At 44.0% G+C, this 26614-nt stretch overlaps 1 protein-coding gene and 1 gene segment (V, D, J or C); both read right to left on the reverse strand.

The window, feature by feature from the left end:
* Positions 1 to 23052: 23052 nt before the first annotated feature.
* LOC134067468 (Ig kappa-b4 chain C region-like) lies at positions 23053 to 24912 on the reverse strand. The segment is given in 2 exon segments: positions 23053 to 23654; positions 24758 to 24912. Coding segments are annotated over 2 exon segments (345 nt in total).
* Positions 24913 to 25405: 493 nt separating this feature from the next.
* The window catches only part of pcm1 (pericentriolar material 1), a 35727-nt gene continuing 34518 nt past the window's right edge, over positions 25406 to 26614 (reverse strand). For all 7 annotated transcript variants that reach the window (XM_062522772.1, XM_062522804.1, XM_062522796.1 and 4 more), the window contains one exon: positions 25406 to 26423. In XM_062522772.1, coding sequence (XP_062378756.1) covers positions 26398 to 26423 — 26 coding nt within the window. In that variant the 3' untranslated portion in view covers positions 25406 to 26397. The remainder of the gene's footprint in view (positions 26424 to 26614) is intronic.

Genomic DNA, 26614 nt, shown 5'->3' on the forward strand with positions numbered 1-26614 from the left:
CAAGGGCCCTACTCACCCGAATCTCCCTTTGCCCAATCAAGGGCAGAACATACTATAGCACTTAAAAGGAACAAACCAGTACTACTCACCACGAGTGCAATCTTCCGTCGCACACATCAGGTTACAATTTTCAAAACAAAAGAATTCTTAATTCAGAATTCAGTGCAAAAACAATGGGGTTCTATGGAGCTAGATGGCTAAATTGGTCTGTTTCACCTGATCTTCATTGAAAAATTAGTTTCTGCAAGCTCAATACGGATTATAGGTTGAAATTGAATGAACAAGTACTTATGGCCTTTTGGTTTCTTACAGGCTGGGTCGTTGTTGCCCATGCAATAGTCCAATTTCTAGAAAAAAACTATAAACTATCCATAGAAAAGTGGATTTTAGGGTTACAACTCCATTGACCTAGCCTAGAAATCTAGACGCCCCTAGCAGCAGCAAATGTAATTTGGCTGGCGGGGCAGTCTAGGCACGATCCATAGAGCCAGGGAGCGGAGAACTCGAAAAAATCAGCGGGCCAATCATAGCGTGTATAGAGTCGGTGGGTGGGCTTAACATAATGGTGACTGACATGCGACCAGAAGTTGCGACGGTAACGCATCCTGTTATTTAAAAACAAGAAGATTCGTTTAGCGTTATCCTATTGCGTGGAGAGGAAAGGTTACGCATCCTGCTACTTGAAAACAAGAAGATGATTCGTTTAGCGTTATCCTATTGCGGGGAGGGAATTTGAAAGACAACTGTTTATCCCACCCCTCCGATTGAGCCCTGTCTACGGTGAGTGTCCAGACCCTACATCTTGATGTGGGTCTGGCTCGTCAGGCTACCATTGACCTCCATTCATTCTGCACTTACTCGCAAGCGCCCTCAAGTGGAAGCAGAAGGGGAACTGCAACCACTTCAGAAACCGGAAGTTTACCCAAGAGTAGAGGTTCTCCCCTTATTAGACATTCTCTGCCATTATGCATCAAGAAGTTATGACATGTCCAGGTGATGAGATTTATTATTTCAAAGAAATTACAAACTGCATTAAATTATTAGTGTGAGCATGTAGTTAGTCCTCGAGCAAGTGAATTATGCTGCCATGTTTATGTTGGGGTTTGTGTTTGAAGTTATAGCTAGGGTTAACGGAAGTTAACCGTATTCCGTACGGTGCCCAAGATGAGACACTATTTTGCATGTTATGCATTTTTTTTTTTTAATATTTGAAGAACACATGAACATGAGTTTAATAACAAATTACTGACAATAAAAAGATGACTAGAATTTAAATAATTTGGACATTTTGCTACTGTTGCAGGTCACAAATACTTGAATGAAATTGGTGCATTAAAGTAATGAACCACTCAAAATAAGTTGACCATCTTTAAATAATTTTTTGTTATGACCTGCTTCTTAGAACCTCCCTGCTGAAAAAAAAACAGCCTGACCAGCTAAAGGTGGTTTGGGCTACATGTCGGCAGTCCGACATCCTGCCAGTCCGAAATCCCTTTCGTCCGACATGCCGCTATTCAGACATGGTGTTATTCCGACATGCTGCCAATCCGACACATTTTAGTACCCCCATTCCGACAGTTTACAAATCCTATTTTTTTCCACGTCAATTTAACGGACCCTATGAGCCCGACGGACGCAAAGTGCGTCAAAAAACACACCCATTCTTCTCTGTTACATTGCTCTGCTATTATTAGTCACAGCGAGATGAGACCTATATTGCATGAAAGAGCTCAGAACCTTTCCAACGACACTAGACACATGTCTGTACGATCAAGTATGAAAATAAAAATAAAATCATGAATTTAAATGAAAGTAGGCTATATCATATTTACAGTCTATATTGCTCTGCGTTCACCCACGCAGCCACTGCTCTCGCTTGAATTACTCCGGGACCAGGCATCGCACAGCCATAACATGCATATCAAATGAAAGAGGAGAAACAGAGCTTTCCATTGATACCAAACACATCGATCCTTTTGTGTTATGGAAACAGACGAAGTGATAAACAAATAAGAATCATATAGCTTCGGCTACCGCTACTTTCGTTTGATTTAGGTCGTGAAACCGTGTTAAAAAGATACGGCTTGCATGTCAGATAAAAGAGGAGAGCTAGAGCTATCCACAGATACCAAATAGCCTACAACCTTCTAGGCCATAAAACAGACGAAGTGACAGCAAAATAATAGGCTAACTTAATTTAGCTCCACTTAGTCCGCGAATAATGAGACAGAGAAGAAAACTGGCCATGTCTATAGAACTGCTTTCACTTCCCCGAGTCGTGCACGCAACAGACACATAACCATATCAAGAAGTCTTCACAATGACATTTTAAATGTGAATCTTTATTATTTTACACAATTGGATATAGTTATGACATTAATAGCCTATTAATGACCTCATGTCGGAATGGCACGTTGTTTGAAAAAAAAAAGTTAAATACCGCCACTGCGCCACAAAAAATGTCGGAGTGGTGGGACTTTCTCCCATAAAGAGACATGCCTCCACTACGACAATTGGACGTCAATGTCGGAGTGCTGGCATGTCGGAATGAACGGCGGTAGCCGGTGGTTTGCTGGTTGACCAGCTTGTTAACCAGCTTATTTGACCACCCTATGATGGTTGACCAGCTAGACCAACAAAACTCTCGCGAAAACACACCTTCAGCTGGTTTACCCAGCTTACGATGGTCATTCAGCTGGTTTTGATTGTCGTACCACCTCAAGCTGGTCATTTTAGTTGGTGTTGCTGGCCTACATTGCTGGTTTTTACTGGCCATGCCAGCTTATGTTGGCCATTCTAGAAAACCAGCTTGACCATCTTTGTCAAGCTTGACAGGCTGGTCACCAGCATGACCATCTCAAACCAGCTGTATCCCAAACGACAGGCTGGTCATACCAGCACGACCAGCTTCCTCAGATGGTCACGCCAGCATGTCTAGCTGGTGGCCTAACCAGCTACACCAGCAAAGACCAGCAATAGCTGGAAGAAAACCAGCAAAGACCAGCGAAAACCAACTAAAACCAGCTACCAGCCTAAGCTGGTTTCTTGCTGTTTTTTTTCAGCAGGGCTGACGAAAAACAAAGGAACACAGTTTAAGACAGTACTACTAATAATTAATTAATTTAACAACCAATATGTTTCTTTTCTCTAGTAAAATAAAGGATAAATACCTCCAGCTTTAGCTATTTTTGCAATTAATTCCTACGCAACAGTATACACTAATCCAGCGCAAACTTTATGGGCGCTGCCATCTTGAATATCGCCATTACTGCGTGCCTGCGGAGTGTGATGAGTGACACTTGCCTGTGCTTTTCAATGAAAGCGTCCTGTCAGAGAATGTCTAAAGCTGGGCATACACTGTGTGATTTTTTCAATCGCGGTACTCAGCTGCTGCTCATACTGTATGAGTGATTTCACAAGGGCACCTCACGATTCCTGTTCTCACACTACACGATCCGATGTTCGGATGCGATCTGACTGCTCACACTCTATACACAACTCGTCGGACTCTTCTATCCGGAACTTTATCAGCTGTGCTGCCATGCGGCCCAATGTTGTCTACTTGCTTTCAGTGTTGCCAGGTCACGTGAGGAGAAATAAGCAGCAGGTCTCTGAAAATAAGCCATAAAGACATGACCCCAAAAAGTTAGTATCCCCTCCCCGAACCCCTGTTATATTGCTGGGGTGGTCATGTTAGAGGAGCCTACAATTAAGTGTATAGTCGACGCAGAGGCATAGGTTCAAAATGCCCTGTGTATGTGTAGGCGCTACGTGCAACCCGCAACTTCACACCCAAAATCAAGCCCAAATCACTTATAATAAGCATGGCAACACTGCTCGTTTTGTTGTTCGTATCTGTGTTTGTGCATGTGTAGTGTGACAGGTTGAGGTAAATCGGTTCGTAACACTGCTTCAACAGGGGCAACCAGGATTTCAAACAAGTTTGATTTTCATCCGATCGATCGAGAGGTGGTCGTGAGGTGGTAATTGCTTCTCGTTACCCCATGTATACTACACGATGCGAGACGCACGACTGAGCCAAAATTCGGCCCGATCCCCAAAATAGTCGTACGACTCAAAAATCGTGGCAAAATGGGCCAAAAATCGCACAGTGTATGCCCAACTTAACTAGAGATCCTGCTCATGAAAGAAAATGTCAGGTGAAAGGGAACATTGGGTAAATGATGTCAGACTGTGGCCAAAGCTTACCGAGGAAGGTAATTTATTAACAACATAAGGTATTAAGACGTGTATTAATGACAGCTAACCTCTGCAACAGCCGCCTATGGAACCAACGGGCTAATTTCTTAGCAGCCAGCCACGCAGTAATGGCGGCGCTGGGTTACTTCTGTGTTTCGCCGGATTAGTGTAACGTGTGTCTCTGAGGGTAGCTGTTGCGCTAATTCCAGGGGGCTGGGTCTCCTGCTTTATAAGCTGCCTCCGAGCCATCCTGTCAGCCCCCTCTCGCATTACCACGCCGCACTTTGTCGATGTACGCTGGGCGTTGTGTTGGGATGTTTTATTGCCGGCACTTTGTTCTTAAATTGCTTCAATTATCTTATTCCATACTTATTTACATTGGCGGTGGCCTGGTGATGGGTTTTTGCACTTCTTATTATAGGTTTAGAGAGAGTGGGGAAGGAGGAGACCAGAAGACTCACAAACGTTGAAAAGATCTCGCCATCATTGCCGGTTCCGCTGTGAATTGTGGGTACCCTTGATTTCGTTTTCTGTCTTTTATTTTCCCAACGTGAGCAGAAAGACAATACCATCTTAGTAAGTCTGAGGGTTTTCCTTTTCTATTTTGTATTATTAGTGCCGCCACATTATTTCATCTATGTTTTTTTCTTATGTTATGTTGAACCATTTCTTATCAATTATGGTCTCGTAACACTCTTGAAAAGCTGTAGAGGGATTTCGGTGTCAAAGAAATTGTGCTCTGCTTTTTGAGAGTGTAGTTGGCTGTGGTGGATGCACACACTGTTCAGGGTTGTCGATGTCAGTGGGTATGGCAGGGCCAGTGATGGTGGCTCGCTGTACACCTCTGCCTTTGGTGAGGGCCTCCGAGATGGCACCCTGGATCTGTCCATCATCCCGACTGCCAACGGTCGCATGTGGAGCGACTCATTCGTCGCCTGGGTGACGGGAACCTGCAGAATTTGTGCTCCACCTCAGGGTCATGTATGTTTCCATCCACTTTACCAAAATGCTGATATAAACATTTTCTATATCCATAAAGCTCTTTCTCTCCCACAGAGAGGTGGCACTTCCCTTTGAAGATCGGCAGAAAGTTTCTCAGAGCAATGGCCCATGACTTGACGACTGCCAGAAAATTTTATGTGCCTGAGGCCACAGCCAAACAGACCTGAGTAAACAGGCTTGATATACTGACTACTGAGGTCCATAATGGATTTGGTCATGCCACCTGAAAGTGGGACTTGTTTTTGGTGTCTTGATTTTGTAACCATTGGCGTCATGGAATGTCTTATCAGTGTCTGATGAATTGTATGGAAAAACAGCTTCATCCTCACCATGATGTGCCAGCTGCCAGGGGTCTCAGAGCAGCCCATCTGCACCGAGGAGGAGGCAAGTCAGCGGGGTGAGGAGACAGGCTCGGGGACATCAGATGATTCAGAGGTGTCTTAGTCTGGGAACTTACGTGACTCTGAGGATGAGGATCAGGAGGAGAAGGCAATGGAGCAGGACCAGGAGATGTTGGTTGGCAGATGCAGAGGTGTCTGAGTGTGGGAACTCAGGTGAGTATGGGAAGGGTCAGGTGAAGGAGGTAGTGGAGCAGGGCCGGGAGGAAGCAGTCTTCAGTACTCCAGTAGCTCTGAGCCCGACTAGTGAGTTTGGGAAGACAGGAGGGACCTGAGTTTGAGTCCCAGAGCTCTGAATCTGACTCCTGGGGCAAGGGGTGAAAACATACCCCTATGAAATGAGACACCACTTGGTGATGGTTATGTCATCATACATCGTTGCTAGCTGCCTGCCATGTCACCTGAGGCGACAATTATTGATCACAAACCTCGAAGATGCCTCTTGCAAGTGTGTGCATGTCGACCGCGTCGGTTTTAGTTAATTTTTGTGCGATTGTCTGCAACAATTCGCAGCAATCAAGGGAGAAGAAGAGCTCTACGACACATACGACTACTAGTGAATCCGCTTATAGTATGTTTGAATTGACTGCAGGTTGCAAACGTTATGTTGTATTAGAAGTAATATTTGTTGACATGACTGTTCGCTAAATGTTCAGGATTTATCGCACCTCCCATGTCGATGTATTTGGACGATGCCCTGGCGATTATGTGCTTTGTTGAGGGGGAGGGGAGACATAACCAGCTAGTTTGAAGGGGCAACATTTTTTCCAACTCAGCCCGTTAACGGTGTGAAATGCTTTTCTTTTCCAGACTGGTGCTCCAACAACATACTGTGCCATAAACCCCTACCTGTCTACACTTCGCATATGGTTCGATTTCCAAAGGGAGCAGGACCACGGCTGGGGTAATGAGCAGCAGGACCACGGCTGGGGTGATGAGATGAAGGGCTCATGCACACCGTTTGAGCTGGGACATGGACTCTCTTATCGGGTGGTGTCCTGTGTCTCTAATGTTCCTAAGCCTACAGTTGCCACAATTTCACAAAGTTTCAGTTCAGAATATGGTTGCATACTAGACTGTACTGGACTGTAAAGAATTCATAACCCGACTGTATTAATTTTTAAATCAATTATATCAGCTGAAAATACTTACATTTATGGGACTCTCAAGAACTCTCGATGCCATTGTTGCCGGTTTCGCTGTGAACCCCCACAGGTGCCGGTGTGTGGTCGACGGCGGTGCTGGAGGACTTCGCTCTCTTCCAGAGGAAGTGGTTCGAGGTGGCCGGGGAGGTGGGCGGGGCCGGGCTGTTGTACCTAGCAGTGCGGCGGCCTGGCTACGTCCTCCGAAGCTGCGGCTGAAAGAACTGTGCCTACTTGCGTACGAGGCCGGCCGGCTGGGTAGCCATGGCAACAGGAAGGCGGCCAGGTCGCAGGGGCGACGCTCCTCCAGCACGAGCCTGCCCACACACTGCCCTCTCATTCCCTTAGTTTCAAGTAAGCTTGCTAAAAATGCTTGGTTTTAAGCTATTTATCTATCCCTTCCCCTAGATCGAAACGAGAATTGAGATAACCCTTTGTCTCATGTGAACTTGCAACAATAAGACGAAGGGGTAAAATAGAGAGAATGGCGACGTTGTTGATTTTTACGAGGATAGCGCAGACGTCAGAATCAATTCACTCCCAGATAATTAACAAACTGAAAGAGAATGGCCTGGAGATGATCTCTGCGTAAACTGCTGATAACACTAGTGTAAATTATGGAAAGTTCAACTCTGTTTACAAGATCTGAAATTATCTGAAATGTGTCTGAAATGTGCACTTTGACCAAACAAATTGCCCAACCTTTGGGATATTAAAGTATACTTTGAAGATGTTTCTTGGTAAATTAGATAGACAATATGTCTTAAGTTTAAAGTATTACATTTGTCCCACATTGTCCCACTTAACCTACTGCCCCTTCTCAAAATCGCCACCTCTGACTCAGCAGCATCCTGGACCTAATACAGTCCAAAGGAACAGATGAAGGGCAAGTCAGCATGGAATGTACGTTTCCTTCCCCCTCACTGAGGGATAAAAGTAAGACACGTCCCTCACCACAGTTCAGTCCAGCGAAGTCAGAGGTGAACATTTTGCAAGTGTGCATGTGAGGTCCTGGAATGCATTTACTGCGGCTACATCAACACCATGATGTGCTTCCTCAAAAACACACCTCAGCTCAGAGCTGCCGGTAAGCTAAGTCCCCTCCGTGGAAATGGATATCGGCACTCCCCTTGAGTCAAATCGTGCGGCTGTGCATCAGTAGATTACTCGTAAGTATGAAAGTATGTTGAAGTATGTGATAATATGAAAATAATATACAGTAATGACGATTGTGCGAGATTTCTGGCGAATGTGCAGGCTGGGCTTTATGCAATGCTGTGACGATCGTTTTTTTTTAGTGTGTGTGATACTCGCTTTTGTTAGAAATGAATAGGAAAATGTCAACATCAAAACAACGTGGTTTCACCGGCCAAAATGTTGTTGAAACAACATCAGTAAACAACGTTGCATCAACGACAGCTATAACGTTGATTCAATGTGTGTGATAGCTGGGAGGGTAGGCTAACTTTGAAGTAGTTCCAATGTGTTGCTCGTATCACATCACACTTGAATATTAATTCACCTAACTCGTTGCGAAGATTAAATGAACTGCCATGTTGCATCCAAACTGAAATACAGACGCTCAGAACAAAGAAATATTGTAGCATATGCCGGAGGTGGATTGTAGCTAATTGGATGGCATGTAGGCTATGAAATAGCTACAAATTTAACGTTCATCAGAATCCTGGGGTACGACGACCGCTTGACAACGTGAGAGATAAAACTAACAACTGGCTTTTGGCCGGAGCAACCATCCATTTAGAACTACGGCCAAAGGTCAGTCGTTAGTTCTAAATGGATGGTTGCTACGGCCATTTGCACCATGCATGTGTGTCGTGCTGTTGTTTACCTTTGTAATTTCCGGATTTTCCAACGATCTCCGCAGTAAACATCACAACACTTTGAACTGTGGGTAATTCCTAGCCTGGAAAACCAGCGCCAACTGCTGGACGGCAAAATGTTTTGCCTGCATTTGGGTCTGGCCTCGAACCATTGAACATTTTGAAAACACTGCCCTGAATCTGGCAGATGGCAACTAAACCAATCACAACGCAGAGATGTGTTTTGAATCAACGCGGGCGGGGCAGAGGGCTCTGGGGCGGGGTTTTGAGGGAGCGTTGGCCTATAGGCACAGACACGGTTTGAAAGACAACGGGTTGTGCTCATCAACAATGTTCCGTTGTATCCATTGATCGAGGCCAGACTAAATTTGACATCCAATCCATTTAGGCTGGTTTATCAGGCTAGGTAATTCCCTTAGGTCACAGAAAGGGCACGATAAGTGTGTACTGTGTAGGGGCAGCCGTGGCCAACTGGTTAGGGCTTCGGGCTTGTAACCTGAGGGTTGCCAGTTTGATCCCCGACCAGTACATGGCTGAAGTGCCCTTGAGCAAGGCACCTAACCTCTCACTGCTCTGGGTTGTGTGATTCACCTCACTGTGTGTTCACTGTGTGCTGTGTGTTCACTAATTGGATTAAATGCAACTGAATTTCCCTCACGGGATCAAAAAAGTATATATTCTATTTAATTCTACTCAAGTTGAGTCTCAAGTCTTACGCCAGTTGAAATTAGACATTGGGACAGCCCTAAGCTCTTGAAGGTACATTATGTAGGATTTTAAGTGTTTTAGTACCTCAAATCAACGTCTTCATTCATAAATAGATCCTCTTTGGTGTAAAATAACATATGCCAATGATCTGACTTGTCCTCCTGGCCGATGAATCACTTCCCGGCATTTACATTGAAAGGGACGTTACCGGAAGACTTCCATGTCTTTCCGGTGTATGAACGGCCGAGAGGGACACACTACCTGTTAATACCGCTGGGGAAAACGCGTTTCACGTTGCACAGAGAAGCAGCGTGAAGACGGCCATTTCTATACAAATTAAGACTGCAGATTCGTAAAGAAACGCAAGCACCCACATCATTAGTGTATCTAAATTAGCTATGTATCAAACATGACATTTTACCGTGACTCGAGGAGCTGTAACCAACTTGTAAGGTTGCGTGTACAAAACCGCTATCTTAGCTAGCGAACATCCCTACCCATTAGCTGCTAACGCCTTTGGTGCAAACGTTAGCTAGCTAGCTCGGTTAACAGGCTAAATAAAATGGTTTATTGTGTCTGAAAGTGTGTTTTATTGGTATCACACACAAGTAACGACAATGGGGAAGTCTCGATTTTATGTTATTTCAGGTTAGTTTGCAACAACAAGTTGAACCACAGTCCTTAGCTAGCCAGCCTGACTAGCCCTTCACATTAACTTTCTATGTACTGTGCTACTGCTAGCTAGCTATTGTGCTTAGCTCGGTTAGCAACAGGCAAAGTGAAATAATTTACGTGTCCGAAAGTGTGCTTAATTGACATCACACACAACACAAGCAACGACAATAGAGAAAAGTAGGAGAAAACTAGGAGACTGGAACTAGGGCCATTGATAGATAGATACTTTATTGATCCCCAAGGGGAAATTGTCTTGGTAGATTCACGAGATGAACCTTATGCTACAACAACCTGAATGCCTTGCAACGGCTTGCAAATGCTGGCAACGATGTGCAACGTTTAATCATAGACAGTAAAAGATAATTTCATTTAATTCACACCTCTGCAACAGTTTTGTCTCGTCGCAGATCTTTGAGTTATGTGTTTCACTTGAGATGGCTACCGTAGTCTCTATAGACTGCGATATAATCCCTAACCGCTAGATGGGAGAATTTCACAATGAAATTTCCTCAGGCTTACACAGTGTCCGTTTAAGAGTTTCACGAGAAAAAGCACCCAAGTCTGTGAGTCCAGACATTGGGATTGGGACAATTACAACAGGACCCTTGAGATGACCTCACAAAACCAAGGAGGATAGCCTGCAGTGATGCTACCTGTCAGCTCTGCCATATTAGATAAGTAGTGACTGACTACCTTGCTGTTACACTTGTCTTTGTTAAATGATTTGCACAGATTCTTTGCACATGCTTTTCAGTTAAAATTGCACAAAATCCTCTTAAAGTTTCAGTTGCTGTTTAGCCCTTTATTTACTTATATTGTATTGTTCTCATTCCAGATGTTTTTTTGAAAGCTAACAATTTTTTGTTTACTATAATATATTGTATTATTGTATAATTGTGTTGTTTTTTAATTAATAATTGTTCAATGCAGTAATCAGAGTCTGTCTGCCTAAACAGTTTCCACTTCGGTATGGACCCCCAAGTTCCTGTGACTGCAATGTAGTGGCTGCAGTTCAAAAGCTTGTAGTTGAGTGACAGGAGGGGTTGGCGGTCCGGTTTAATAAATCACAATTCCTTTTTTGGGAAATGTCAGTAGCCTGGCCCACCCCCCTAGATCTTCTTTCAGCAAATGTAGATCCAAATACATTGTTTCCTGACTGATGATGTTTATTGTCAGTTTGTACAGTTTAAGCAAAGTAGGAAGTAATGTTCGGAACCTGATCAATGTGATTGGTAAGGCTGGAACAAAGATTTCAATATTAGTGCCCTTCACGATACAAGTGTTGCAAACGTTTCCCAATCAAGAGTTGTCGGACTCTTCACTTTGTGAAAGAGTCTGGATATCTCCACTCTCCAGGCTAGAATGTCAGTGTGCTGCTACATTCTCAAATTAGGCATTGTCTAGCCCCTAACTATTCATTGCATCAAATGGAATAGATCACGACTCACAAGATAGCTGATTTTTGCATCATGAAGGCAGGGTTGACAGACCGTCAAGGCACTGGCGGCAAGACTTCTTTTTGTTCAGAGGTTGCCCTGATTTGTGCATTCCTTCATAACGTGCCTCCTGGGACAGCCAGAGGAACCTGGCCAAGCTAGTCTGGTTTTCACCATTCATGTTTTAAGATCGACCATTAGTCTGGCGAGGCTGCGCTTTGTTTCTACTGCACTTCGTGTCGCTTAAGTTTCGTTATGTCACCGTAACCAGCCAATCAGCGTGCCAGGAGTATGGCCGTTTCTGATGGGAGCCAAAGGTTCTGGCAGTGAACTGAGGAAAAAGATCTGCTAGTTTCCAGCCTGAGCTGCCGGGCGAAATTCAAATTCCCTGGAAGTTCAGGCAGGGTTCACCCAGCCTATGGTCTCGCTGTGCCAGCGGAAGACATCCAGGAGAGGAATGAGACCCAAGTCAGGTACAGACTTTGCGCCCAGGTGTCGGCCCACTAAGACCCGTTTTTTTTGGCCTTTTGGTCTGTGTGGATGCGGAGACAAAGCCAGGAGTGGTGGGAATGTGATGTGAATGGCTTCACAGACAAGCTGTTTTTTTTTTAAACTTTCGGATATTGAGGGCAACTTTTGGTTCTCTGTCAGTGCATTTCTGCAAGATGGCAGGACACTCAATTTAGGCAACCCATTTCCGTGTGGAAGTTGGGCTGTATTGTCAGCAATTTAACGCTTTTATTTGCAACTCGATCACCTTGTACCCAAACCATTTCAAAACGAAGGAGCCATTAGTCCTCCACTTACTTACAAGCTCCTTGGTTTGCGGGACTTATGTTTCGTGCTGTAGGTGATTTAAAAAAAAGTGACATGAGTGAAAAATCGGCGCCGGGGCTGTGTGAGCAGGGGACAGAGAGATGCCACAGAGTGGCTGTTATTTCAAATAGCGTAGAATATTTCAAACGAATCGGTTAACCGGTTTCAACCGGCTAATGAGACTCTGTGGTCGGTCAAGAAAAAATGTAGTTTTTGCTATCCCTATTTCATGCTGTTATATATGATTAAATGAGTCATTACCGGTCAAACAACGTTTTTTCAGCCGGTGTTATGTGGTAACTTGCTTCCTTGATGACGTTCCACGATTGATGGCGTTTCTTCGACAGATGTGGCACCTTGATTTGTCAACTTTCTGATATAAACGGGAGACGAACGAATACAAATATGCATGACATCTTTAAATGTCAAAATTGGTTGTAGTAGGCTACGTGCACTGGATCATGAATATGCCATCGAACAATTAATACCTAAATAAAGTTATAACTCCACGTGGGATTCGAGCCAGCAATAAACTAGGCTGCAAGATCGACAGTCTGTTACTCATCTATTCACGCCAGGAACTATCTATAAGATATTTGTGACGTGTAGCGTAATTGACTTATACCATGTATATCATGATTGTAGCAAGTTAACACGCATCAAGGAAGCAAGTTGACATAGGAAGCCAGTTACCACATAACACCGGCCGCCCTAGTGGTCTGTAGCGGTAGAACCACGCTTGCAATTTCAGGAGCCCTCGGGTCGCACCCATGGTCTAGGAAGTCTCATGTGAAGTCTTATGTATCGCTCATGAAAAAGCAGACAGACCGATACACAGATTTCCCGTTTACTAACAAAACTAGATGCACGCGCATCCGTAAGGCAGAAAACGCCGGATGGCCGGTCTTAACATTATAAAGTTAACCTAGTAACCAGCTGCTGTAAGGTACAATTGGCATTTTTTGTATGCCACTGTTGTCTAAATTATGATAACATCTCATTTCTGAGTTTATTTCAGTTTGTCGTTCGTTTTCATTATTTATATAACATCGTCTTTTTGGCGGTTTTTGGCAAATAAATGCATTACTTTACATTCCTGAACATTCTCTAACTATAGTCATTTCGAATAGTGCTGTTTTCTAGCCTCGAAATCTAGACGCACCCTAAAATTCATTTTGATCTTTTCACGGAGAGCAGGTCCTTAAAGAGGAACTATGCAGGACTGGCGATTTCATCTCTGGTTTCGGTTTCGTTCGCTCGCTCGTTTTATGCTTGCATATTTCTCTGCAGAGCTTCCCCGACAGCTTTAGCGTGTATATTTATACATATATGTGACCCTGTAAAGCGGAATCAGTCGTTTCGGTAAAATTTAGTAAATTAAGTTATTGTGCTCACGTGAACGGCCATAAACTAAGCTTTCCAACGATATATCGAGGGTATTACACAAACTATCGCTAAGATAACCGCATCCAAAGTTGACATGGTTCTCCTGTCATGATATGCTAGAAGAGGAGAAATCAACTGTTTAAGCGACGCGTACACAACGGGGATGACAGCAAATGTGTTGAATCTTCGCCGGGTTTAACAGTCAAAACGTAGGTTTTTCAGTGAAATGCGTTCATGATATGAAACTGTAGACTGTATACAGCCGAATTATACGAAAACGTGAAATTCAACATTTTAACCCGGAAGTTAGTTATTGTTGATTTTCTCAAAATAACGATGTGCGCAAAACGACTGATTTCGCTTTAACACATATCACATATATGCTATATAAATTGCAAGCGTGGTTCTTCTTGTTCCTTACGTGTCTCAGACTTCCAGATGTAAACAGGAGACGATCGTCTCCTGCAGAAACTGCAAGGTTGCAATAGCGGATAGGGACACTGGGGGCGGGAGGAACTGATTTCGATGAAACTGGTCAGTCAAGCAAAACAACGATTTCTGAGCGATTTTATGACTATGAAAAAGTTGCAAAGGGTCTCTTTAATGCTGTTGACGGTCCATTCTGCCCCATGTGTGCGCGCGCATGTTTTCGAGAAATCTATGTATTGAAGAGTGTTGTAAAATATACACGCTAAAGCTGTAGGGGAAGCTCTGCAAGTGTAAAACGAGAGAAAACGAAAAGCGAAACCGGCTAAGAAATCGTCAAACCTGCATAGTTGCCCTTTAACTGTGTTTAAAACATTTTGCCCATAGCATGCGAGTGTTGCTTTGTTCAGGAGTGCACATAAGAAATACTTAATACTTTAAAAGTCACTTTATTTTTATAGGTGGGGTGTGGGATTCGCAAAACGTCGGGCAGATTTTGAAAATACACAACTCAAATAGTCTTACCCTTTTTCCTCCACCCATTCAAAGAACATGGACACGCATTCATGCACGGGCGTAATTCAGATGTTCGAGAGCAAGGTATCCTAGGCACTCTTCGACAGGGGGATAGATCTATATAAAATGAAAAGCCATCACTGGTGACTGTACAGCACTATACGAGCTTTAGGCATGTACACACGTAGCCGGGTATTTTTAAAACTGAATACCCCCCCCCCCCCCCCCCCCCCCCGTTTAAAAAAATATTTTATCCACATTACCTCATTTTGGAAAAAAAAACCTTCCACACATAACCGAACATCTCCGTTTTCCAGGCATTCAGATCTAGCCTGGCACGCCCTCCCGGTATCCGCCGTTCATTCCGACATACCAGCACTCCGACATTGACGTCCAATTGTCGTAGTGGAGGCATGTCTCCTTATGGGAAAAAGTCCCACCACTCCGACATTTTTTTTTTTCATGGTCGCAGTGGCGGTATTTCACTTTTTTTTTCAAACAACGTGCCATTCCGACATGAGGTAATTAATAGGCTATTAATGTTACAGTTATTATTTTGCTGTCACTTCGTCTTTTTTATGGCCTAGAAGGTTGTATTTGGTATCTGTGGATAGCTCTAGCTCTCCTCTTTTATCTGACATGCAAGTCATATATTTTTGACCAGGCGTTTCACGAGTAAATCAAACGAAAGTAGCGAGCCGAAGCTATATGACATTCTTATTTGTTTGTCACTTCGTCTGTTTTTATAACACAAAAGGATCGATGTGTTTGGTATCAACGGAAAGCTCTGTTTCTCCTCTTTCATTTGATATGCTTGTCATGTCTGTGCGATGCCTGGTCCCGGAGTAATCCAAGCGAGAGCAGTGGCTGTGTGCGTGAACGCAGAGCAATATAGACTGTAAATATGATATACTTTGATTTAAATTCATGATTTTATTTTATACTTTATACTTGATCGTACAGACACGTGTCTAGTCTCGTTGGAAAGCCCCGGTTCTGCTCTTTCATGCAATATAGGTCTCATCTCGCTGTGACTAATAATCACGGAGCAATGTAACAGAGAAGAATGGGTGTGTTTTTTGACGCACTTTGCATCCGTCGGGCTCATAGGGTCCGTTAAATTGACTTGGAAAAAAATAGAATTTGTAAACTGTCGGAATGGGGGTACTAAAATGTGTCGGATTGGCAGCATGTCTAAATAGCAGCATGTCGAAATAGAGGCATGTCTAAATGGAAGCATGTCGTAGTGGTGGCATGTCTGAGTGGCAGCATGTAACCCGCCCTCCCAGTGACGCAACGCCTTCAGGCTTTTGCTGCTGGTCTGGTCAACTGCTCATTGAGAAGGATTTCTGAGTTCCCGAAATCTGCGGAACTGTCCCCTTTGGTCGAGAACCAATCAACTTTGAGCAGCTCCAACGGCTCTGGGTAGAGGCGTGTTCAAGGCAGCGGAAAGAGTGTTGTTATTGGTTTAAACTCGGCAATCCGCTTTCTGACATCTACCAGTAGCAAACCGAGGCACTTAAAGGAGGCGGGTCAACCAGCGCTGGCAAGAAACCTTGTTAGCACAGGCTGTTGGTCAGACTAAAGTCTCGCAGAGCCTTTGAAAGTCGATGGTAATCAGGCTAATTCAGATCCATGCTTCTACAGTGAGCAAAGGTCGCACGTTTGACGTCAGAGCAGATTTGTTGACGCCTAGAAATATAGACGCCCCTAGTGGCAGCAAATGTAATTTGGCTGGCGGGGCAGTGTAGGCACGATCCATAGAGCCAGGGAGCTGAGAACCCGAAGCACCAGCTGGCCAATCACAGCGTGTATAGAGTCGGTGGGTGGGCTTAACATAATGGTGACTGACATGCGACCAGAAGTTGCGACGGTAACCCCGCATTCACACTGTCTCCGTCCGTCAACGGATCTCATTCACTTTGCATGGGGCAGACTCGAAATGCATTGTGGGTCCGTCCGTCGCTTCAGCTCCGTTGCCTCCGTCAAGAAAGTTGAGAAATGTTAAACTTTTCAGGCAGCGACGGATCCGTCAGCCAATCGGATCACGTGTATGCAAATACACATACGGCAGATCCAACCTCCGTGATCCGTTGACGGACGGAGACAGTGTGTACGCGGGGTCACTCATCCTGTTATTTGAAAACAAGAAGATGATTCGTTCAGCGTTATCCTATTGCGTGGAGAGGGAAGGTTACGCATCCTGCTACTTGAAAACAATAAGATGATTCGTTTAGCATTATCCTATTGCGGGGAGGGAATTTGAAAGACAACTGTTTATTCCACCCCTCCGATTGAGCCCTGTCTACGGTAAGTGTCCAGACCCTACATCTTGATGTGGGTCTGGCTCGTCAGGCTAGATTTGTTGTTGTTTTGGCGCATATTCTGATGTTCGAAACTGCAGATCTCCGGTTATCTCTGGCTACATGTCAATTTATAAATAGAGAATTCGCAGATCTTCACTTTGCCCGGAGTTTTTTTTAAACATTCGTTTATATGCGCTGTCATGTGGATGACAGGTCCAAACATAGACAAATACCTTTGTTTAAGTAGATACCCGGCTACGTGTGTACGGGGCCTAAATCCCCCCCCTGGGGATTTGAAAAACTGTTCCAAACACATATCTCAATCTCTGCTAGTTTTTGTCCTAGAAACATATAAGTGACACAACGGACTGTTTCAAGATCATTGACCTTGGATGAGATGTGCTGAGTCCGACAAACATGCACCCATGTTGGTAAGCAGGCTGTTAAAGTTAAGTAACGTTGCATAGTCTACTCTACATCAACAACCGCGGTTGCCTACCCGCCCTAGCGGTTCTGTTTCCTGATCTCTGAACATCTAGTGTAGCTCTACTAACTGCACGGGCCTGATTCTACATCATCGCCGATTTATTTACGTAACATGATCTACTAGCATCAAGGTAATTGGGCAACAAGTTTCTTGGAAAATGTTGTTTGTACGGGCACTGAACTAGTTGTTGTTATATGTTATATGCATTGAAAGAGTAAAATAAACATTTCACTTTAAGGTCATTCTTTTTTTTCCATTAACAAAATTCATTTTCATTTTCAAAAATCACGATTTTAGCTGTTGCACATTGGCAACATTTTCAGCAATAAACAAGTTTTCTAACTGTTCTTGTTTTCAATCAATTTGTTTGGCAACCGTTAGATGATTCAACTGAACTAAAATAAAAGATCTATGCCATGGTTGCCATCATTTTCAAGAGGATTTATCTTTTGAAGTGTTAATGGTGACATTGCCTAACTGAACATTGATATCGGGAACCACTATATTGCTGCCTGTTTGAAATGCAGGCCAAGGCTTCTTCTCTAACATAATGGTTGTTGTCCAGAAATATATCATCCAGGATGGATTCCTCATGACACCTGTGTTCCAGAGCTCTAAGGGTGTTCCATCCCCTTGTGTGGAAAGTCTGTGGTGAATCCATTGGTTTATAAATTAATGTATTGCATGATCAATACTGGTGAACATATCAAATGCAAACAGCAAAGGTGTAGTTCGTTAAGAGAGAATCCAAAATACCTTCTTCCTCCATGAAATTAAATATACTGACAGAATGTCTTGAAACCAATCTGTTAAGTTCTGCCCATAATCTCTCAAGACTTTGGTTGTGGACTGAAACCCCAGTAATAACGCTGTGTAACATTTTTCTTCCTAGCATATACTTGTAGAGCCACCAACACATTTTCCATTCCACGATCACCTCTATCTTTTAATGGGTAAACCAACATTTTGGATACCCTGAAGAAACAGTGACAAGACACTTGATGACCTATTTTTAGACAAGTATGTTTGTGTGAGAGGGAGTGCGTTACTGAGACGTCCCTTTCTTCCAGCAACCAACCGTCTCGTTCCTCCTCCTCCAACAGCCAATCATCTCGTCCCTCTTCCTCCAACAGCCAACCGTCTCGTCCCTTTCCTCCAGCAACCAACCATCTCGTTCCTTTCCTCCAGCAACCAACGATCTCGTCCCTCCTCCTCCATCTCGTCCCTCCTCCTCCATCAGCCAATCATCTCGTCCCTTTTCCTCCAATAGCCAATCATCTCGTCCCTCCTCCTCCATCAGCCAATCATCTCGTCCCTCTTCCTCCAACAACCGTCTTTCCAACTCTCCTCCAAAAACCATGCGTCTCTCCAACTGTCCTTCAACAGCCACAGATCTCGTCCTCCTTCCACTGACAGCCATTCTTCTGCTCCTCCCTCTTCCAACAGCCATCCGTCTCTATCTCCGTCCTGCAGCAGCCAGAAAAGCGGGTCACTGTCCATCCCAGAATAAGCACAATGTGGTTTAGCTCATCATATCCAGGTGCACTGGTGGCATTGTGCCAGGTGTCAGGCTGGTTGCTATGTACCTGAACCAAATCCTGCTTTGCATGCTTACTCACCCCTCACACACACATCAGATGCAAAAGACTCATTTTATAAACATTTGTACAATTTATACATATTGACACTAGCCTGGCTAACGCCTCCCACTTCTCAAATGAGACATGGTCTGGCAACCAGACGTTCATTTTCTCGTATTTGAAAAAATGCCCAGATCCGTTCATTTCGGCGCCACGGATGTCAATCAAATGCGTCTCTGCATAGCTCATCACGGTCTTGCTTTCTCCCCTGTTCTGTGATTGGCCCCCAACATCAGGCGAAAATGGGGGTGTTAGTTTCCAGACTGCCTTAGCAGCGTGAAAGAAATCACCGTGCAAGGCAGTATGGGAAACCCAGGCTATATTGACACAGATTTCCAAAATTGTACACACTCAAAAACACCCAGTTACTCCAACATACAGCCGTGAGTACAGTATGTGTGTTATAGTGTGTTATAAATAGCAGGAATCACACTAATGCTGGTATTTTGAAGACATACTATTCATTTCTCCCATTGACGTCTGGAAAAATCCGTAGGTAAAGAGTTTTAGACCAAGCCTTAGGCTAAACACTAAACAGCTACGGTGTGACTCATACAACACATCATTTGGAGCAAAAAAACTATCAGAAAAACGAAAAAAAAGGCAAAGGTACAAGACTGTGTTCACGTTTTAAATTCCGAGTTAAAGAACTCAAATCCCTTGATGCTTGTGGGAGAAATATTCATTCAAGGGGGGATATGTCACAACCAATGGCGTCACCAGCCGATTTTACCGGGGCTTCAGCCCGGGGTAATTTTTTTTATGCTTGAATCTATCAGCCAGTTTCAAAATCATCCAGCATTTGCCTGGTGCTAAATGTTGAGCACCACTAGTAGTAGGCTAAGCAAGCTATCGATAGGCATCACAATACAACACTAGCTACACGTTTCTACATGGGCTAGCCCAGTGTTTCTCAATCTATGGATACCGCCTTCTCCGAGAGACGCACCATGCGGCCGCGGCCGCACCCATTATTTTCGGTCATATTGCTGCGAGATATTTTCGCACAGAAATAACAGGCATATAATATGAAACTACGTAACCTGGCCTTTCCAGTGGCACTAGCCACTAGTTTATATGATAAACGGTTCGCGAGATACTTAGCGTTGAAAATTACAGTTACATACAAAAATTAATGTCACATGCAGTTCTGCGTCATACCCATTCTTATCTGTGAAATATCTCATGATTTCGTTACTGCCCTGCTATGGCAAACTGCATATCAAAATAAACAGGATATCCTACTGATTCCAATGGCGTATAGAATGTATCTATCTATAGAATGTAATCACGAGAAATCCTTTTTTGAAATCACGTCAAATTTCTGCATTTTTTCATACCCCATTTCCCCTAGCCTGACGACGTCATACTCAATTCTTATCAGAATATGAGTCTGAAACTGCTCCATTCAGCTGCGATTATGGGGCGTGATCCAACCGATACAGTGGGGGGGGGGGGGGGGGGGATAGCTCTGCACTCATTGGATAGACCAAACCAAACAGAACAAGTTATTGGCTGTCAGTATCTGCGAAATCTAAGACAGAAATATGTAGCAGGGTAGGCCATGGAAAACATCCTCCTTCGTTTTTAAAAATAATTCCTTCAAACTGTATGCAATGAACAGCTGGGGAAGTGTGTCGTTAACCCAACGAGCAAACAGACATTTTTAAACAAACGGGAACAACATCACCCAAACATGCTGTTTTAACTGGGTGAAAGTGAAACTGAAGTTTTCCCACATATCCTCGTTGGTCTAAGTGTTCAGAAATAGTTGTGCGAATCCGTGATAAAACCTCTTTTTCAATAGCTAAGATAAACGAAAGGCCAAACTGCATGAACAAATTATGCATTCATAGCCATAGCGTTTCTGTTGCAATCAAAATCAACCTAAGCGAACATGGTCTCACACCCAACTCCTTGAACGAGGACGCATGCAGCCGTGAACGTCACTGCTGTTCATCTGTCAATCATCACGTAAAGCCCGCCCTGTGAAATGTGATTGGTCCGAACAGATCTGTATCTCGAATAGTAGCAGCTGAACGGAGCAGTGCCAGACCGAAGTTCCCTGCAGAAAAAGAATGTAGGCGGGGCTAAACTTCGGTCTGGCATCCAGGCTAGTAGAATACATGCTAAGGTAGCAAACTAGCACAAAATATTGAAATTGACTGGAGGTCACAAAAACGATGTTTTCACCTGCCGTGTCTCGTCTTAATAGTAGATCATGATAATTCTTCCAGCATATAAAGATCTCTTCTTGGTATATCTGTAAAGCGCCATGAGACATGTGTAATGTTTTGGCGCTCTATAAATAAAATTGAATTGAATTGAATTGAATATGCACTGTGATCTTCAGTGCTCCTTCTCGTGTTCCTCAGGATATGCACTGCGATCTTTAGTGCTCCTTCTCATGGTTCTCAGGATATGCACTGTGATCTTCAGAGCTTCCCATGTTCCTCAGGATATGCACTGCGATCTTCAGAGCTCCTTCTCATGTTCCTCAGGATATGTACTGCGATCCTCAGAGCTCCTCATGTTTCTTAGGATATGCACTATGATCTTCAGAGCTCCTTCTCATGTTCCTCAGTATATGCACTGCTTTCTTCAGAGCTCCTTCTCATGTTTCTCAGGATATGTACTGCAATCCTCAGAGCTCCTCATGTTTCTCAGGATATGCACTGTGATCTTCAGAGCTTCCCATGTTCCTCAGGATATGCACTGTGATCTTCAGAGCTCCTTCTCATGTTCCACAGGATATGCACTGTGATCTTCAAAGCTCCTCCTCATGTTCCTCAGGATATGCACTGCGATCTCCAGAGCTCCTTCTCTGGCCTCCATCTACTCCTTCTCTTGGTTCTCTTCATTCCTTTGGCATTCTGGGTATTCATGACACAGCAGATTTCTCAAATTCAGCCGTTATGAAAATCTTGAAACGTCTTTTCCTTCAGATAAAAGAAATGTCCAGAGAATTGTAATAGAGATGATGGTAAGTGTTCAACACACACACACACACACACACACACACTCACACTCAGACACACACACCTTGACTCATTGTGGTATGTTTGGTTTATATTTAATTCACTAATAACCAACTCAACAAATGTGTCTTCTCAACATAAGAAAAAAAAAGAATTGTGGAAATTCACATTATCGCTTTTCTGTGGATATGCAAAAGTTCAAAGATCTTAATTCCAGCTTGAAGCTTTGAGCACAGTTCTCATGGAATGAGATCCCAACTATCAGTGAGAGCACGTCTCATTATTTAATGGAAAGTTACCACTGGCCAGGAAGCTCTGGGAGAATAACACAGTGCCTGCATCTCAAAGACAAACAATGTTTAAATCCAAAGGAGAGGGAGCTTTGGACCCAGAAAAGGGAGACATCGGCTGTGTCTGAATCATTAGTACACACGCTGGGCAGCGTGCATTTTCCGGAAGTTACGTCAGAATAGACTGTCCGAAAGTCAAGGGCTCTCACTAGATGGGTACTTAGTTTGGCGTGATTTCCAAGCGTGCATCGATGCATCTTTTTTGGCCTCAGATATCCCATAATCCATTGCGCAGCGCAGGCCAAGCTCCCACACGTCATGCAAATCGTCAACACCCCCCCCCTCCCCGAGTCAGGTGACGCCAACTAGTTTGTGCTGTCCAAATGTAGGTAGGGACACATACTGAGGAGCAAGCAGTAAGTACAGAAACCAGCACACTCTAGCGTCAACACATAGTGTACAGTTTGCTGTGGGTTTCAGAGTGAACAACATGAATGTTCCACTTGTGAGAAGGCACTACTAATGCTGATCTTTCTTATTAGCAGAAGAGAGCATTGGGTTTCTAGTGAAGCACTGGTGGTCAGTCCATCAGCAGGGTTCTTATCTTCTCTTCTGAGCCACCAGAAGCTCATAGTCCTCCCTCCCTCATAAACAAATCTGATTTCCTAATGATACACACACATTCATATCTGTTTTCTGCCTCTGAAACTAACCGTAATTCCCATTCATATTCCCAATCGTAATCCCCCCATTCTGTTTGAGACTTGAGTAAGCATTGATGAACTGAGACAAAGAGTTTCACTCAAGATTCTTTATTTTTCAACAGTTTTTCACACAGATCAGAAGAGCAAAACTTTAACAACAAAGCAAAACACTTTCTGTCTAACTTTGTCAGTGTATGTTCGCTGCTGTGCCTCTCTGTGTAAGCATGTGTTTGTGCTGGTCTCTCTCTCTCTCGCTGTGTAAGGTGTGTTTGTGGCTGTGTCTCTCTCGGTGTGTAAGCGTGTGTGTGCTGTCTCTATCTCTCTGTAAGCGTGTGTGTGCTGTGTCTAAGCATGTGTGCGTGCATGTGAGTGTGTGTGTGTGTGTGTTCTGCGGCTCTACTGGGCACAGTCCCCCGTGTTGATGTCCTGGGTGACGGCTTGCTGGGTGCCCTGGGTGGCCTCACAGGTGACGGCTGGCTGCTTCCTCCACTGCTCCTGGGTGAGGGTGAGGCTGCTGCTCCAGCTGTAGAGGCCGTCCTTCTCCAGGAGAGCAGCGCTCTGGCTCCCCTCCAAGCTGCTCCCGGACACCTTCCAGCTCAGCCTCCAGTCCCAGGGGAAGCCCTTGGTGGCCAGGCACACCAGGGTGGCCTTCCCCTGCTGCAGCTCCACACTGGAGAGGGGAAGCAGCGTCAGCCTGGGGCGCCTGTCAGCTGCAGAGCAGGAAGGATGGGGAGAGGGAGGGAGGGAGGAGGAGAGAAGAGGGAGGTGGAAAGAAGAATGGAGGTGAGAGAGGAGAGGGAGGAGGAGAGGAGAAGGGAGGTTAGAGAGGAGGTTAGAGGAGAGGGAGGTGCAGCCTATGTCCTCAGGAGGCCTGTACTGTAGGTGTCCTCAACAGGGTGGAGGAGCATCATCTCTCTGTGGGTTCAGCTGCAGCTCCTCCTCTGGGGATCTGAACAGGACTCAACACACAGGCCTGCATTTGCATCCCACTCTCACTTCTCTTTACCCACTCAGCACAGCACTGGAAACGCTCCACTCACTTACACACCACAACACAACCGGACGTTTTATTTAGATATCTGCACAATATATCACTGATCTCAGTTATTAGATTCAACTTGCTAATAATCTTTGCCGATATAAAAATCGCATAATTAGAAAATTGCATTTGACTAAAGTGTTAAGCTGTTCAAGCTCAATACTGTAAACATTTAAATGGCAACATAAAGGTTTTTGATATATTTTTATATTTGTTAAATTATTACTGTATTTGTTAAGCTTGTTCAGATCTAGTTCAGTTTATAACATATGTCCTCATTTTCATATCACTTATATCATATCTCACTCATATCATATCACTCCACCAAAACATTTCATAGCTGAACTGATACACAATATACAGTAGAATAAAAGGCCAATCTGTGTTATACTGTATGCAACATTGCAAAATTAAGTACATTGCAAGGTATGAACATTTAACGTTGTCTATTGAGTTGTTAAATCCTGCTAGCTACCCTAAGATAATCGCACAGTATACTGTAACTCTAAAAAGAAATATACTTTACACCTTTATCATACTAGCAGATGTGTTAAAACCAGTTTTGTTTATTCAATCTGGAAACAATTATTGTGAGATTTGGAGAGCAGTCAGGCTATTATCAGATATTTAGCGCTATTTCTGTTAGATTAGATAAGCAATTAGTCAAACAGGCAAATATGGTAAAATACTGTGTGCTGTCATCCTGCTGAACATCTTACACTTTCACATTTCTTTACAGTGCAAAATTGGATCAAATGGTTACTTACTTCCAACAGCCAGTCTGGTTCCTCCACCAAAAGTCCATCACAGTGATACAGACTGATTAAGCAGCCGTACAAAAACCTCCTGCACACTCCAGTAGTCTCCAGTACACACACAACACATGCTTTACATTCCATTTATGGGGACGTTTTGAATTATGTACATTGTACGTTGATTTATTTTGTAATGTCTGACTTTCGAGGTGATAGAGATTTATGTGTGTGTGTGTGTGTCTCTCTGTGTGTGTGTGTCTATGTGTGTGTGTGTGTCTCTGTGTGTGTGTGTGTGTCTCTGTGTGAATGTGTGTGTGTGTCTCTGTGTGTGTGTGTGTGTGTGTGTGTGTGTGTCTCTGTCTGTGTGTCTGTGTGTCTCGGTGTGTGTGTGTCTGTGTGTGTGTGTGTGTCTCTGTGTGTGTCTGTGTGTGTGTCTCTCTGTGTGTGTCTGTGTGTCTCGGTGTGTGTGTGTGTCTCTGTGTGTGTCGGTGTGTGTGTGTGTGTCTCTGTGTGTGTCGGTGTGTGTGTGTGTGTGTGTGTGTCTCTGTGTGTGTCTTTGTGTGTGTGTGTGTGTGTGTGTCTCTGTGTGTGTGTGTGTATGTGTGTGTGTGTGTGTGGTTTCAGGACTAGGAAACAAAAGAGACTTGAGAAACACTTCACTGGAGGGAAAAGTAAAAATCAATATTTTATTCTTTTTTTTTCCATTTAATCTTAAAACCTCATAGTAAATATCTGAATTACATGGAAATCAGAATGGGATAAGATGCCCAAGCACTGAAAAAGGCCAACGTGCCTGAAAACAAAAATAAAACGATACATACACATTTAAAAGAGTGCATCTGGGGTCAACCTCTACCCCAACCCCCCACAGAAGGCAGGCAAGACGGACAGACAGACAGAGACAGACATTTTAGTGCCGGGGGAGGGGGGGTCCATTCTCTTTTGCCATGTAGCCCATGACATACCAAGCGAGCAAGTTTTGGCAACTGTACTCTGACCGATCACATGTTAACAGATCTACTAAAAAAAAGTTTAATTCTGAGATACGTACCTGCTTCTACTGAACCAAGGCTTAAAAAAGGCCATGTGCACGGTGGCAGGCTGCAGGGTGTTGGGGTGGCAGGCTGCAGGGTGGTGGGGGGGCAGGCTGCAGGGTGGTGGGGGGCTATTTAATGCAGTCAGGCACAGAAACGCCACCATGCCATAACTAAGTAACAGGAACTGATTGCAAATATCCACAACAGGACGCAAGCCCATCCTAACCAGCTTCCTCTCCGAGGCTTCTTTTAAAATAACAAAACAAAACAAAAAATCATAAAAGACAGAAAAAAACAAAACAAAACAAAACAAAAAACATACGGACTACTGCAGAGCCTATGGACAGCAACATGAGTCCTCTAACCCTAAAATTTCCGTCTTATAAAAACGTCATCTAGAGTTCAACAAAGAACCCCTTCATGTACAGTTAGACACTTCCTTCTATGTAGAACAGTAGATTGCAGCAGCATGGCGCCATTCGAACTTAATGAGATTAGTCTCTTTTTCCATTTCGTAGGCTCAGCTTAACCTTAACACAAGTGTTGAGTCACTTTCCTCTAGTGTAAAGCGGCATGGATGATGTTGCACTAGTGTTGGGGGCGGCCCAGACGTCCTCATGCACTCTGGGCTCCGACGGTCTCTGGAGAAAGACAAGAGAAAGAAACAATTTAATTACGCTCTTGGAGAAAAGTGAATCCCATTCATTCACCACTTCATGAATGTTTAACAAAGGATCCACAGATACTGTAATTTCCCAACTATTAGCCGCTGCTTTTACATTGATTTTGCAAAACTTCTTCAGCTATGAGCTTAATACAAGGAATCAGTTGA

The sequence above is a fragment of the Sardina pilchardus genome, chromosome 2 (genome assembly GCF_963854185.1).
Source record: "Sardina pilchardus chromosome 2, fSarPil1.1, whole genome shotgun sequence".
Lineage (NCBI taxonomy): Eukaryota > Metazoa > Chordata > Actinopteri > Clupeiformes > Clupeidae > Sardina > Sardina pilchardus.